The sequence below is a fragment of the Dipodomys merriami genome, unplaced genomic scaffold (genome assembly GCF_024711535.1).
Source record: "Dipodomys merriami isolate MVZ:Mamm:240054 unplaced genomic scaffold, mDipMer1.0.p SCAF_128, whole genome shotgun sequence".
NCBI classification, from domain to species: Eukaryota; Metazoa; Chordata; class Mammalia; order Rodentia; family Heteromyidae; genus Dipodomys; species Dipodomys merriami.
This window is the reverse complement of record NW_027202582.1, coordinates 610,672-627,446: the sequence shown is the minus strand read 5'-3', so window position 1 is coordinate 627,446 and position 16,775 is coordinate 610,672. Positions and strand designations below refer to the sequence as shown.

General features: G+C 43.4%; 1 protein-coding gene across 2 annotated transcripts in view; it reads right to left on the bottom strand.

Moving 5' to 3' along the window:
• Positions 1–16,775, bottom strand: part of Rtn3 (reticulon 3) — a 53,229-nt gene that overhangs the window by 6,098 nt on the left and 30,356 nt on the right. For both annotated transcript variants that reach the window (XM_070017939.1, XM_070017940.1), the window contains one exon: positions 1,742–1,949. In XM_070017939.1, coding sequence (XP_069874040.1) covers positions 1,742–1,949 — 208 coding nt within the window. The remainder of the gene's footprint in view (positions 1–1,741; positions 1,950–16,775) is intronic.

The window sequence follows — 16,775 nt, the reverse complement described above, 5'->3', positions numbered from 1 at the left end:
TTGGTGGTGTTGGGTATTAGACCTAGGGCCTCATGAATGCTAGGCAAGCACTCTTATTATCAAACCAGTCCATAATTTGCATAAAATTTCAAACTACATATGATTTTAACTGTTTTATTTCACCAAGAGAAAGAATAGCCCAGCCTGACAGCCAGAGCCTGTTCTATTGCAAGCCTGAGAGGATCACAAGAAACATAAAAAATTTAAGAATTCTGGCTGGGAATGTGACTCAGTGGCAGAGTGCTTTATTAGCATGCATGAAGGCCTGGGTTTGATTCTTCAGCACCACATACACAGAAAAAGCTGGAAGTGGCGCTGTGGCTCAAGTGGTAGAGTGCTAGCCTTGAGCAAAAGAAGCTCAGGGACAGTGCCCAGGCCCTGAGTTCAAGACCTAGGACTGCCCCCCACCCCCCCGCCAAATAAATAAAAATAAGTAAAATAAAATGAAGAACCCTGGCATTTATTAACCCACTAAGTGTGGGTTAAAAATGTTAAAAGAGTAAAAATGTGAAGAAAGCATTTGTTAAAGTTACATTATAATCAGAAAAAATAGAAATCAGACCCTAGAGTGTATGACCTCATTTATTAAGATTTGCCTGTGGGGAAGAAGGATGAAAGACAATGAATATGGTCAAAGTACACTGTGCCTATAAAAACTGAACAATAGGGGGCTAGGAAGATGGCTCAGTGGTAGAGCGCTTGCCTTGCATGGATGAGGCCCTGGGTTCAATTCCTCAGCACCACATAAGCAAAAAGAAAAAATCCAGAAGTCCAGAAGTGGTGCTGTGGCTCAAGTGGTAGAGCGCTAGCCTTGAGCTGAAGAGCTGAGGGACAGCGCCCAGGCTCAGAGTTCAGGCCCCACAACCGGACCCAAACAACAACAACAACAAAAAATCGGAACAATAAAACCTGTTGATATTATTTTGGAAAGGAGGCAGGGACAGTAACAGAGGAGGTGATATTGATTAGAATATATTATAAACTATGTAGACATGTAAAAATACTTCTGCCCACCCCTGGCATAATTAATATAAACTAAGAAAAAAAATCCTCTGAGATTATGAAAACTAAATGACAGCTAAGAAGGAAATCAGAAATAAAGCTAAGAGAAAACACAGAGCACAGCCCCAATGCCAGGATTTCAAAGCCACTTCCAGCACTGGGAGCGTGGGTCAGTAGTACAGGTACAGGGCTAATAAGCAAAGGCTCTCGGTTCACATGCTATTATTGCCCCCAAAATGCAGTTTCAACATGAACATGGCTGTCTGACTAGGTGCTCTGGGTATGTGGTGTGAACCCCACCCAGGGTTCACAGTGTGAGCCTCTAGTTTGTTGAAAAGTTCTCAGATCCTAACCTGGCCACTTCTTAGGGTGACTGACTGTAAAGTCTGTATGGGCTGGTTTGTATCATCATTCTTTTTTTTTTTGGTCAGTCATGGGGTTTGAACTTGGGGCCTGGGCATTGTCCCTGAGCTCTTTTGTTCAAGGCTAGTGCTCTACCACTTTGAACCACAGCTCCACTTCTGATTTTCTTGTGGTTAACTGGAGCGAAGAGTCTCATGACCTTTCCCGCCTGGGCTGGCGTTGAACTGTGGTACTCAGATCTCAGCCTCCTGAGTAGCTAGGATTACAGGTGTGAGCCACCTGTGCCTGGCTAGGGCTGATTTTTTTTTTTTTTTTTAGAGCTGATCAGACCCAGAAAACCCTTCCAACTAAAATGTGGACTATCATTTTAACTTACTTGAATGGATGGCCTTCTTCTGACTTCTGCACAGCTTGGATGACAGATTTGTAGACTCTGAAGCTGATGGTGACAGAAAGAAGGGCCAGGATGAGGTAAGAAACCACACTGATGACACTGAAAGCTGCCAGGGAGAGCAGCATGATCAGCGTGGCGCCAAAGACAAAGCCAGTCTTCTTCACGTCTCGCCAGAAAATCAGATCGTGCACTGCCAAGAGAGGGGAGGGGGATTTTAAGGTATAGAAGCCAAGACTGCTCTCTATTGTGTCTTGCATGCACCCCACTAGCACAGACATGGCTACAACCCATTTCAAGAGTATCTGATACTTAAAGAGTTTATTTTGGCTACTGAAGTCCATATAGGTAAAGTGTCTTTGGCAGAAAGGATTACAGCTGACAATACAGTATCTTTGTAACTGCTGACTAAAACTACAATCAAATCAACGACAATGGCTTATGCCTGAAGCACCAGCATTGTGGAAGCACAGGCTGGAGGATCCCAAGAGTTACAGACTGGCCTGAAAAACAGAACTGTACTTTTTTTTTTCCAAGTGAAAGTAATTTTTTTTTTTTTTTTTGCCAGTCCTGGTGCTTGAACTCCGGGCCTCGGCACTGTCCCTGAGCTTCTTTTGCTCAAGGTTAGTACTCTACCACTTGAGCCACAGCGCCAACTTCTGGCATTTTCTGTTTATGTGATACTGTGGAATCGAACCCAGGTATTCATGCATGCTAGGCAAGTACTCTACCATTAAGGCACATTTCCAACTCGTGAAAGTAAATCTTTAGCTCCCATTTCCTGCATGGTGAACAGGAAATATTTTTCTTTTTTTCCATTTCTCATTTAATCTCATTTTGCAAAAATAAATCCTTGCTAAATTAAAAAAAAAAGTGAAAGTACAGAAGGGTTATAAATTGATTTAGACTATAAACCCAAAGCTAACTGGAAATGTACAAAATGGAACGAGGGCAAAGAAAGTAGCAATAAAAGCTAGCCAATACCCATAAGTGCTAGTTACAATGATGTCAGTCTATTATAATCTGGAGAACTCAAGGATTATGCTTAGGAGGTCGTACTGTTATGCGAACTGTAATACGCGCGCGCGCGCGCGCGCGCGCGTGCGTGTGTGTGTGTGTGTGTGTGTGTGTAGAAATTGAAGTCAGAGCCTGTGCAAGTGATTCATGACTAACCTACCCCCTCCTTTACCTGGTGCTTTGTTTTATTTTTGTGATTGTACTGGGGCCTGAACTCAGGGCTAGAGTACTCTATACTTAGCTTTCTCACTCAAGGCTGAGAGGCTCTACTATTTCACTTTCATCTTTTTGCTGGTTAACTGAAAATAAGAATCTTATGGACTTTTCTGTCTAGGCTGGTTTCTAACCTAGGTCCTCAGATCTCAGCCTCCTGAGCAGCTTGGATTGCAGCTACTGGCATCCGATTTGCCTTTTGAGAAAAGGTCTAGTTAAACTGCCTAGGCTAGCCTCAAAATTCTAATTCTTTTGCCTACCCAGTAGCTTGGATTATAAGAATGGGCTACCATGCCAGCTAATTTTTAAGAGCCTGGGTCTCACTATGTTGTCCAGGCTGGCATAGAACTATTCAAGGGATGCTTCTAACTCAGCGCCTAGGCAGCTGGGACCATAGACAGGAACCAGAACATTCTGGCCATCCACAATACTTTTTTTTTTTTGGTCGGTCGTGGGGCTTGAACTCTGGGCCTGAGCGCTGTCCCTCAGCTATTCAGCTCAAGGCAAGTGCTCTACCACTTGAGCTACAGTGCCACTTCCGGTTTTCTGGTGGTTTTGTTGGAGATAAGAGTCTCACGGACTCTCCTGCCCGGGCTGGCTTTGAACCTAGATCCTCAGATCTCAGCCTCCTGAGTAGGTGTGAGTCACTAGTGCCCGGCTTCCACAATACTTTCAAAGTAAGTAGGGCACTATTAACAATGGTGTTAGAAAGCACGTGTAAAGCAGACCATTGAGGAAACAGGGTTTTTTATGGCTGGGCTATCTAAAGTAGAAAAAAAATCTTTTCTTTCCTCTGCCTCAACAACTGGATGGCATATGTTGACAAGCACTTCCAATCGAGACACCAAATGTGCATTTCAACTTCTAAAGACCAACACTTAACACTTGTCGCTCCAGTGAGACTCTCCCTCTACTCTGCTCACAAAAAAGAGCAAGGTACTGGTGACTTACGCCCATAAACCTAGCTTCTAAGGAGGCTGATACCTTTGCATTGCAGTTCGGAACCAGGCTGGGTAGGAAAGTCCGATACTCTCATCTCAAATTAACTACCAAAGCTTCAGGACAGGCTCACATAAAGAGCAAGGCTCTGAGTTGGAGAGACAAAGTTTGAGAACTAGGTGCGGGGGGCTCATGCCTGTAATCCTAGCTAACTCAGGAAGCTGAAATCTGGTCATTACAGTGGGAAGCCAGCTCGGGTTAGAAAAGTTCCCCTCAGCTGGGCGCTGGTGGCTCACGCCTGTAATCCTAGCTACTCAGGAGGCTGAGATCTGAGGATCACGGTTCAAAGCCAGCCTGGGCAGGGCAGGAGAGACCGTGAGACTCCTATCTCCAATAAACCACTAGAAAACTGGAAGTGGCGCTGTAGCTCAAGTGGTAGAGTGCTTGCCTTGAGCTGAAGAGCTGAGGGACAGCGCCCAGGCCGAGTTCAAGCCCCATGACCGACAAAAAATAAAAAAAAAAAGAAAAGAAAAGAAAAGAAAAGTTCCCCTCAGATTCCCATCTCCAATTAACCACTCAAAAACCAAAATTGGGGTGGGGGGAGGGGGGAGGCTGGGAAGGGAGGTGAAGGGTAAACAAAGGAGGAGGCTGCAATGCTTGGTAAGAAATGTATGCATTATCCTGCCCATGTAATTGTAGCCCCTCTGTACAGTATGTTCTCAAATAAAATAAAATAAAAATTAAAAAAAACAAAAACAAAAAACAAAAAACAAAATTGGCCGGGCACCAGGGGCTCATGCCTATAATCCTAGCTACTCAGGAGGCTAAGATCTGAAGACCGCGGTTCAAATCCAGCCAGGGCAGGAAAGTCCCTGAGACTCTTATCTCCAATAAACCCCATAGTGGTGCTGTGGCTCAAGCGGTAGAGCACTCGCCTTGAGCTGAAGAGTTCAGGGACAGTGCCCAGGCCCAGAGTTCAAGCCCCATGACCAACCGGAAAAAAAAAAAAAAAAAAGACAAAGAACAAAACAAAACAAAAAAACCCAGAAGTGGAAGTATAGTTCAAAATGGTAGACTGCTAGCCTTGAACAAAAGAGCTCAGGGACTGAGCCCAGGCCCTGAGTTGAAGCCCCACAACTGAAGGGGGGAAGGAAGGTAGAGTGTGAATCCTGGTAATTTCTTTTTCTTTTTGGGTCCAGTCGTGGGGTCTGAACTCTGGGCCTGGGTGCTGTCCCTCAGCTCTTCAGCTCAAGGCTAGCGCTCTACCCCTTGAGCCACAGCGCCACTTCCGGCTTTTTTCTTTTTTCTTATGTGGTGCTGAGGAATCAAACCCAGGGCCTCAGGCATGCAAGGCAAGCGCTCTACCACTGAGCCACCTTCCCAGCCCCAATCCTGGTAATTTCTAAGCATCTTACTTTAACCTTTCTAAAAGCATCCATATTTTTACCTTTATGAGGAAAAGATGTTTCTAGGACTACATAAAGCTAATACAGGGAGGTTACACTGTAGACATTAAAATTTTAGTAGTACTCAAAATATGGTTAGCCTAAAAGACTATGATTTTAAATAAAGTGAATTTGAAACTGATCCCAACTGACCAGATGGCACCCAGTTCTTCCCCATGGTCATCTGTAATACTCTCCTCTGGACCCAACCTAAAACCAGATTTTGCCAAAATCTAAAAGAAAACACTAAAAATATGCTGAATGTATAGAAGAAATAACTGCTGGTTCAGAAGCAGCATCCTGATTCCCAATGGAAAACTAAGCATTGTTGCAAAGGTGAAAGACAAGTGGAAGGCACTCAGACTCACCTGACTGAACAGGAAAACCAAACAGAGCCTACTAGAGAATGAGTGCTAAGTAGGAGTCAGGGCTGGAGTTCATATGCTACAAGAGGAACTAAGTGTCACTGACAGAGAAACAAACAGGTGCCACAAGCCTCAGAATGGAATGCATGGAGGAGAGTGTTGTATCCATGGTATTCCTGCCTCAAATACAACTTGATTCTAAAGAGAAGACACCATGCAAAGTCAAGAAGACCTATTTCTAATACTATCAATGGCGAGACATGTCAGTGCATAAATGCTAAGTGTGATCTTGGACTAGATGCTGCAAATAGGGGTAAAAATCATTAAAGACACCATTAGGCTGAAAGTGGTAGCCCATTCCTATTATCTAAAGCCTTAGGAGGCTAAGGCTGTAAGAGTTCAAAGCCAGACTGGGCTACACATAGCAAGATCCTCCTCAAAAAACAAAAAAGCAACCAATCATCTAACCAACCAAATCTTCACGCTGCACAAATGACAAAATCCAAATGTGAATAGACTAGAGTACTGCATTTTTTTTTTTTTTTGGTCGGTTGTAGGGCTTGAACTCTGAGCCTCAGCGCTGTCCCTCAGCTTTTCAGCTCAAGGTGAGTGTTCTACCGCTTGAGCTACAGCACCACTTCCAGTTTTCTAGTGGTTTGTTGGAGATAAGAGTTTCATGGACTTACCTGCCAGGGCTGGCTTTGAACCGCGATCCTCAGATCTCAGCCTCCTGAGTAACTAGGATTACAGGCATGAGCACTGGTGCCCAGCCTGCACTTGGTTTTATGCGATTAAAGAAGGGCTGGGAATGTGGCTTAATGGTAGAGTACTTGCCAAGCATGCATGAAGCCCTGGGTTCCATTCCTCAGTACTACATAAACAGAAAAAGCCAGAAGTGGTTCTGTGGCTTGAGTGGAGTGGTATGCTAGCCTTGAGCAAAAGAAGCTCAGGGACAGTGCCCAGGCCCCAGGACAAAAAAAAAAAAAAAGTTAAAGCCAGAAACCAGCAGCTCATACCAATAATTCTAACTACTCAGGAGCCTGAGATCTGAGGATCATGGTTCAAAGACTCTTACCTCTAATTAATCACTCAAAAACCCGAAGTGGAGCTGAGGCTGAAAGTGATAGAGCAAAAGAGCTCAGGGACAGCACCCAGGCCCTGAGTTCAAGCCCCTCAACTGACCAAAAAAAAAAAAAAAAAAAAAAAAGGAAAAGAAAAGGTTCCTATTTCAAGGAATATGTATCAACTATCAATGGTTCAGGGAAAAAACATGTATGTGGACAGAGAAGGAGGGAACACCAAAGCACATACAACCAAATGTTAACAGTGAACAAGCCAAGTCATGTGCAAGTTTCTTGCCCTATGCCCTTAGTTTTTAAGTCTTAAATATCTGAGGGGTGTGTGTGTGTGTGTTTGTGTGTGTGTGTGTGTGTGAAGCAAGCTAGAGGACAAGGCTAAGGCCTACACAGAAAGGAACTTTATGCATCAGAGATGGAGAAGGGTGAACAATGTGAAAACAAATTAGAAATTTCATTCATGTGCAAGTTGTCCTCATGAACTCTACTGTCACCTGCTGGAAAACTATGACAATAGTCAAGTCTACAATGCTAACTCATGTGCCTACAAGAGAGCAGTACACAACCTGCACCAAGAAGCGCCCCTCCCAGCTTTAAATTAAACAGTGAAATAATGTATTTTCAACTGAAAGGGTACATACTGGTTGAAAGGGGGAAGAGTAGAGAAAGAGCTTGGGCAAAATGGCCCAATGCATCAAATCTTGAATCCTTGCTCAGAGGTTATTTCCTCCTCTGCTCATCCTACCTGACATCCCTTAAGCAGCCTTATTTCTTTTCACAGCACCAACCATTTTAGTGATATGTAAGAGGCTTCTCGTATCTCTAAGTGAATGTTCCACCATGGGCCTATCTGCCAAGATGGCATAAGTACATCTTCCACTTCTGTCCGCACAGTGCTGCATGCACATCAATCAGCCCTGGGCAGGAGAGATGGAACAGTAGAGGAAGCACGAAGTAGCAAAGGAAGGAAATTGGCATGGAATGTGGAAACTTCTCCTTCTCTAATCCCTGGGGAAATGAGGAGGAAAAGAAAAAAAAAAAAAGCAAGAAATGGGATAGTTGCCAAAAGTTTAAAATGTAAAACCACTAGAGAGAGAGAGAGAGAGAGAGAGAGAGAGTGTGTGTGTGTGTGTGTGTGTGTGTGTCCGTGTCCTGGGGCTTGAACTCTGGGCTTAGACACTGTCCCTAAGCTCTTGAGCTTGAACCACTGAACAATATTGAACAATTAGTGTTTATTTCGTAAGCACAAAATGATTATAAAAGATTGTGTCCATAAATTTTTGTATTCTACTTTCATTCATCTGTTCCTGGTACAACAGTAGTATAGTACTATTTGCACTCCTGTGTGTGTGCCTATGCACATGTGTACGCGTACTCCAGTGCTGTGGCTTAAACTCAAGGCCTCATGCTCTTGGCTTGGCTTTCTTGCTCACAGCTACTGCTTTACCACTTGAGCCATACTTTCATTGGGCATTTTTGAGTAAATGGAGTCTTGAAAATTTTTCTGCCTGGGCTGGTTTCGAGCTTTGACCCTCTAGGTCTTGCTCTGATCTTTTAGGTTACAACTAAGATTCTACATTATCAAAACACTTATCATATTGGATGCTGGTGGCTCATGCTTTTCTTTCTTCTTCTTTTTTGTAGGTTGTGGGGTCTGAACTCTGGGCCTGGGCACTGTCCCTCAGCTCTTCAGCTCAAGGCTTGCGCTCTATCACTAGAGCCACAGCACCACTTCCGGTTTTCTGGTGGTTAATTGGAGATGAGTCTTAAGGACTTTCCTGCCCGGGATGGCTTTGAACTGAGATCCTCAGATCTCAGCCTCCTGAGTAGCTAGGATTATAGGCATGAGCCACTGGTGCCCGGCTATAACTAGCTTTATCTTCAATAACATATTATATATTTTTTTCAGCTGAAAGACCTTTTTCCTAATTGTACCATAATATGTTGCAACAAATTAGTGTACTGTACAAATAATGCCTTGTCTTAAAGTCCATTTCAACATTTAATATTTTACAAGAAAAATCAGTAATTTTTTTTTGGGGGGGGTCTGGTTGTGGGGCCTGAACTCTGGGCTTGGGCACTGTCCCTCAGCATTTCAGCTCAGGGCTAGCGCTCTACCACTTGAGCCACAACACCACTTCGGCTTTTTTTTTTCTTATGTGGTACTGAGGAATCGAACCCAGGGCCTCATGCATGCTGCATGCAAGGCAAACGCTCTACCACAGAGCCACCTTCTCAGCCCCAGTAATTTTTTTTTTGGTCGGTCCTGGGGCTTGAACTCTGGGCCTGGGTGCTGTCCCTCAGCTCTTTAGCTCAAGGCTAGCAGTCTACCACTTGAGCCACAGCGCCACTTATGGTTTTCTGGTGGTTAATTGGAGATGAGTCTCACGGACTTTCCTGCCCAGGCTGGCTTTGAACCGTGGTCCTCAGATCTCAGCCTCCTTAGGAGCTACGATTACAGGTGTGAGCCACCTGGTGTCTGGCAAAATCAGGAATTTGTTACCTTATTTTACTAATGGCAGACGAAAATTCTAACATAGAGGGCCTGTATTTGCCAAGTTTTTATACTGCTGGCAAAATAGCAAATAATTCCTTGTCCTTGTTTTTCAAGTAGTCTTTAATGCGGCAAATTACTTATTGTAAAAACATTTAAGGCTAATAAGCCTTAATTTGCAGTTGCAGCAGCCACAATGCACCACAAGAGGGCATTAGCACATTCATAGACAATCTTAGAATAAAATCCCTATGTGCCAATTCTAGAACAGCAGTGAACCTGTGGACACCCTACCCATTTATTACTGCACTTAGGGAAAAGAACTTGGTTTGATCCTAAGCTCAACCATTCACAAAGAATTAATCTTCTCTCTCAAAAGTTGTTCAAATGCTTATTCTGAAAAGAAATAACTTGAACGAATCTTTAAGATTTAGTATTCAAGTTAAGCTTCATTAATTTTTTATTAGGCACAATTAGGTGGCCCCATTGTAACACACACATGTATAAGATGTATCTGATCAGCCTCATCTCCTCCACATCTCGCTTACCCCACTGGTTTCCGCCCCCCCCCCAAAAAAAACTCTAACACATTTCAACTGGTTTCAAGCAGATAAACTTCAACCATAGCATTCATGCTCCTCACTGCTACCACCTCTGTGATGTATTCTAGCTTCAATCAGTGAGTATCAGGGAGCTCACTGACTCCTGATATAACTGGTTCCAGGGAGGAATGACAAAGGGGATGGAGAATCAGAGTCCCCATACCCTTTATGCCACAATCCAGTCTGTTTTACATCTTAGTCAACCTTCTAGCATCAGTATCTATCATCCCAGACAGCTGCTTCTCTATGGTCCCTGTGCTCCTGACCAGAACTCAGTATACTACTGGGCCTCAAGTGACTCAATGGGGAGGGGGGGGGGGGCGCGGCAGCGCAAAAAACCAGTTAGATATGTAGTTTATACCTGTAATACCAGCACCTGAGAAGCAGAGGCAGGATTTAACTTCATTTTTAATATGTTTGTGGCACTACTGGGGATTGAACTCTGGGCCTCAAACACTTTATCACTCAAGTCATGCCCTCAGTCCTTTTTGCTATTTGGGGAGGAATGTTAACTGGGGTTTGAACTCAGGGCTTTATATATTTGCTGGACAGGGGTTCTACCACTTGAGCCAGGCTTTATCTAGCCTATTTGTTTTTATCGATAGTGCCTTTTGCTTTTCTTCCCCAAGACTCTTTGGATTGCAACCTTCCTATTTCTGCCTCCTGACCAGTGGGATTATAAGCATGCACTATGCCATGTTTAACCAAACTTAATTTAAAAAATTCTTTTGTTATAAAGGTGGTGAACAGAGGGGTTACAGTTATGTAAGTCAGGTAAAGAGTACATTCCTTTTTGGATGTCATACCTTCCCTCACCAAACTTAGTATTTCTTTCTTTTCCCTTGTTAGTCCTTGGGCTTGAACTCAGGACCTGGGCACTGTCCCTGAGCTTTTTTTTTTGGTCAGTCCTTGGGCCTGAACTCTGGGCCTGGGCGCTGTCCCTCAGTTTTTCAGCTCCAGGTGAGCCCTTTACCACTTGAGCCACAGCACCATTTCTGGATTTTGTGTATGTGGTACTGAGGAATTGAGCCCAGGGCTTCATGAATGTTAGGCAAACACTCTACTACTAAGCCACTTTCCCAGCCCACCAAACTTAATTAAAAAAATAAAACTTACTGTTTTTTTTTTTTTTTTTTGCACTTTCTTTTTCTTTTCTTTTCTATTTTTTTTTTTTTTGGGTCAGTCGTGGGGTCTGAACTCTGGGCCTGGGCTCTGTCCCTCAGCTCTTCAGCTGTAGGCTAAGCACTCTAGCACTTGAGCCTCAGCCTCACTTCTGGCTTTTTCTGCTTATATGGTGCTGAGGAATTGAACCCAGGGCCTCATGCATGCAAGGCAAGCACTCTACCACTGAGCCACCTTCCCAGCCTGTTATTATTAAGATGATGTACAGAGGGGTTACCACTTTATAAGTCAGTTAGGAAGTATATTTCTTTTTTTTTTTTTTTTGGTTGGTCGTGGGACTTGAACTCTGGGTCCTCCCGCTCTTCAGCTCAAGGCGAGTGCTCTACCACTTGAGCCACAGCACCAATTCCGGTTTTCAAGTGGTTTTTATTGGAGATAAGAGTCTCATGGACTTTCCTGCCCAGGCTGGCTTTGAACCAAGATCCTCAGAGCTCAGCTTCCTGAGTAGCTAGGATTATAGGTGTGAGCCACTGGCGCCCAGATAGGAAGTACATTTCTTTTTCTGAATTTATGTGCACAGTACATTTTATTTGTTAATATTTAACACATGTATGAACATTTAAATACATTTGAAATAACTAAAATAAACAAAAGCCAGGCTTGATTTAGTTGTTATTATTATTATTTTGTGTCTGTCTTAGGCTTGCACTCAGAACCTGCACACTGTCAACTGAACATTTCTGCTAAGGCTAGTGCTCTACCACTTTGAGCCACACTACATTTTCAGTTTTTCAGTAGTTAATTGAAGGTAAGAAAGAGTCTCACAGATTTGCCTACCTGGGCTGGCTTTGAATAGAGATCCTCAGATCTTAGCCTCCTGAGATGCTAGGATTACAAATTGAGCCACCAGTGCCTAGCTATTATTACTATTATTTTGTCGGTCTTGGGGCTTGAACTCTGGGCCTAGGTGCTGTCACTCAGCTCTTCAGCTCAAGGCAAGTGCTCCACCATTTGAGCCACAAAGCCACTTCTGGTTTTTTGGTGGTTTACTGGAGATTAGAGTCTCATGGACTTTCTTGCCTGGGCTGGCTTTCAACTGCGATCTTCATATCTCTGCCTGCTAAGTATTTTTTTTTCAAAATTTGCTAGACCAGCTTGTGATCATCCATGTAACCTGTCCACTCCCCAAGTCCTAGGACCATACCAGACTTTCCCTACAAAAGGGAAAATTGTAGGGGAGGATCAGGGATGTAGCTCAGTGGTACAGTCTGTGTCTGACATACAAGCACTGATATCCCAGCACATTAAAAACAAAAACAAAAATTTTAAAATGTGAACTAGGCTTTTAAAATATGAATGATTAATCTGTGAGAAAACTAACATTTCACATGGATTCTTCTTAGTTTACCCTTTCTTTCTTCTTTTGTTTGTCATTGTGGGGCTTGAACTGGGCCTGGGCAGCTGAGCTCTTTAGCTGAAGGCAAGCGTTCTACCACTTGAGCAACAGCTCCATTTCCTGTTTTCTGTTGGTTAATTGGAGAAAAGAGTCTCACAGACTTTCCTCCTGGGCTGGCTTTGAACTGTGATCCTCAGATCTCAGCCTCCTGAGTAGCTAGGTTTAAAAGCATGAGCCAGCCGGGCGCTGGTGGCTCACGCCTGTAATCCTAGCTACTCAGGAGGCTGAGATCTGAGGATCGAGGTTCAAAGCCAGCCCGGGCAGGAGAGACCGTGAGACTCTTATCTCCAATAAACCACCAGAAAACCAGAAGTGGCGCTGTAGCTCAAGTGGTAGAGCGCTCGCCTTGAGCTGAAGAGCTGAGGGACAGCGCCCAGGCCCGGAGTTCAAGCCCCATGACCGACAAAAAAAAAAAAAAAAAAAAGCATGAGCCACTGGCCCCTTTTTGGGGAGGGGTTCAAGGTGTAACAGGGCCTCATTATTTGGCCCACCTAGGCTGGCTTGGAGCTCACTATCCTCCTCTTTTAGCCTCCTAGTGCTGGAATTGTTCATGTGCCACCTTGCCTGGTATGGACACTGGCTTTAAGCCCCCCCACTCCCTCTGGGTTTAGTGCTCTACTACTTGAGTCACAGGCTTCATTTCAGCTTTCTGGTAGTTAATTGGGAGATAAGAGTCTCATGAAGCCTGCTTGAGGTGAGCCACTGGCTCCCAGCACAAAGCCTTTTGTTTGATTTGCAAAATTCAAGTCCCAATTTTATGACTACTGAAATGGGTTAATAGTCTGCTTTGCTACAGACTTTTTTTTTTTTTTTTGCTGGTCGTGGGGGCTGAACTCTGGGCCTGGGCGCTGTCCCTCAGCTCTTCAGCTCAAGGCTAGTGCTCTACCACTTGAGCTACAGTGCCACTCTGGCTTTTTCTGCTTATATGGTGCTGAGGAATCGAACCCAGAGCCTCATGTACGCAAGGCAAGCACTCTACCACTGAGCCACCTTCCCAGCCCCCCGATTTACTCTTAACTAACAAAATTCCCCCCAAAATGGCACAGAAAGATCACTGATACAATACAAAGCAGTCACTGTCAAACAGACACAGGCTTTTGGCCACAGACAAGTCTGGCAGTAAGTCAAAGAAATTTGTAGGAACTCCTTTCAAAGTAACATTTCTCTCAGGCTTTCAGAAAAAATAGTTTTTCATTCATTAAAATAACCTAACATCACCTTTGCCCTGAATTTTTTGATTTATAAAACACAGAAAACAAAACAGCATTGACTATCCTGCCAAATGAATAGAGGGTGGATCTGAAAATGTGAACTTTTGACCTCAGTTATCTAAATGGTATAATTAAGATAACAACCTTGGCCAGCCCAGTGGCTCACGCCTATAATCCTAGCTACTCAGGAGGCTGAGATGTGAGGATTGAGGTTCAAAGCCAGCCTGGGCAAGAAACTCTGTGAGACTCTGATCTCCAATAAACCACTAGAAAACCATAAGTGGCACTGTGGCTCAAGTGGTAGAGCGCTAGCCTTGAGCTGAAGAGTGCAGGGACAGCGCCCAAACCCAGAGTTCAAGCCCCACAACCCCCCCCCCAAAAAAAAATCTAGAAGTAGACCTTTGGGCTCAGGGCTCAAGTGGTAGGAAGCTTGAGCCCCAGGATCTATACAAATAGAAAATAAACTAAATCTTTATCAGAAGTAAATAGTAATGTACATAAATGGATTACTATACTGCTATTAGATATATAAGCTGTGTGTATTTCAATATAAAAGGATTTGAGCTAGGCACTGGTGGCTCACGCCTGTAATCCTAGCTATTCAAGAGGCTGAGATCTGAGGATCGTTGTTCAAATCTAGCTTGGGCAGAAAGTCTATGAGAATCTTTTTTTTTTTTTTTTGGCCTGTCCTGGGGCTTGAACTCAGGGCCTGGGCACTATCCCTGAGCTTTTTTTGCTCAAGGCTAGCACTCTACCGCGTAAGCCACAATGCCACTTCTGGTCTTTTCTGTGTATGTAGTACTAAGGAATTGAACCCAGGGTGCAGGCTAGGCAGGCACTCTACCACTAAGCCACATTGCCAGCCCCCTGTGAGAATTTCATCTTCAATTAACCACCAGAAAAACCGAAGTGGCGCTGTGGTAGAGTGTTAGCCTTGAGCTGAAGAGCTCAGGGGCAGTAACCAGGCCCAGATTTCAAGCCCCGTGGCCGATTAAAAACAAACTGAAAAGTTGTATAATAAAGACAAGGGGAGTAAAGGGAAGTTAAGTGAAGCTCAGAGGTATGTTCCTTGCTCAACATGCACAAGCCTTAGGTTTAATTCCCATTATAGCCTTAGGTTTAATTCCCATTGTAGAATGCAAAGTAAAAAGGCTGGGAAGATGGCTCAATGGTAGAGTGCTTGCCTTGCATTCATGAGGCTCTGGCTTCCATTCCAAAGTACCACATAAGCAGAAAAAGCCAAAGTGGTGCTGTGGCTCAAATGGTAGAGTGCTAGCTAGCCTTGAGCTGAAGAGCTGAGGGAAGTGCCCAGGCCCAGAGTTCAGGCCCCATGACACGCCTCCCCGCCCCCGAAAAAAAGAATACAAAGTAAAACACTGAAAAACCTAAAATACTAGAAGCACATATCTATGTAAAGTAGAAAGATGAACCTGGGTCATGATGGTGGTTAGTGCTGGGGAACGGGGAGGAAAAGCCAGCAGGCTAAATAGCGGTGATGAAGGGCCTTTAGCTGGAAATAAACCTGACTTCCAGGGTTAACAAGTACTAGAAATTACTTTTTATGAATACAAGTGTGCATCTATGAAAAATATATACTTGTATTTGGTGGTACTGAAGTTTGAACTCTGGTCCTCATGCTTGCTAGGCAGGTGCTTTACCACTTGAGCAGTGCCTCAGCTCTTTTTGTTTCAATTATTTTTCAGGTAGGGCCTCACAGCTTTTGCCCAGGGCCAATCTTGGATCATGGATACTACTTATAAGTAGTATCCTCCTGCATAGCTGGGATCACAGATCCATACTGTCATATCCAGTTGATTGGGTGAGATGGTGTCTCACCAACTTTTTGTCTGGGTGGTTATCAAACCATGATTCTCCCAATCTCTATGTCCCAAGTACCTAGGTTCACAGAGGTTCACAATGACTAGCCTGGCTCTGCGCATGGGTGCACATGTGTGTACACACTGAGGTTTGAACTCATCAGGACTTTACTCTCTGGCTCAGATATTTTTTGCTTACAGCTGGTACCTAACCACTTGAGCTACTTGAGCCACACTTCCAGTTTTGGCTATTTGCTGGTTATTGGAACTAGGAGTCAAGGTTTTGTCTGCCTTGGCTGGCTTTGAACCATGATCCTCAGATCTCAGCTTCCTGAGTAGCTAAGATTATAGATATGAGCCATCAGCAGCTCCTGATTGGCCTGGCTTTTTGTTGTTGTTATTGCTGAGATATGGTCTCACTAAGTTTTTTTGTAGGGGCTGGCTTCAAACTCCAATCTTCCATCTGTGTTTGTGTCTCTGGGCAAAAGATGTATGCTGCCATACCCAATTATATTTTTTCCATTTCTCAAAAACAAATACCTTTAACAACATCAATGACTGCATAATAGTGTAATGCATTGTTATGTCATCATGTACTCAACCAATCTGCCATTATTATAAACAGGACTACAATGAACAATTTCCTTGTACATAAATTTCTTAAATTGCTAGGGCAGTTCAATTTACATACCAGTCACCAAGCTATATGCCTGTCCATCTGGTTGCATTCTTCCTGATCTGAATACTCAAAAACTATTAAGTGTGAGAGGTAGGAATCTAATTTCCTCCCAAACTATTAGAGAATACTGTACCATAATTTTTCAGTAACCTATAATATCAACATGAAGACCTCATTATATACTGGTACATAATACTAGGCAGCAGAAAAACAAAATACCATCAGTTTTTTGTTTTTGCTTATTTCCACCCAACAATGTTAGGCAAAACATAACTATGGAACTTTATTTTAAGTGAGAAGGATGTTATTTACTGAAATATTTTACATTTTTAAAGATTTAGTCACAGAGAAAGATAATTTTAAAAAGCTGTTTGAAACTTGTGAAGAAAAACCTTCGGCTTATGCTTAATAATATCAATCTTCTTTAATTATTCTCTAAAAATACCTTCTAATAGAATTTGGTCAGTGATGAATATACAGAACCTCCTGGCCCTTTTCATCTTTCATACTAAATAAAATAATGTAGTTAGGGATGACTAGTAATTAGTACTTATATTCTTCTTTGCTTCAACAACACTATAAA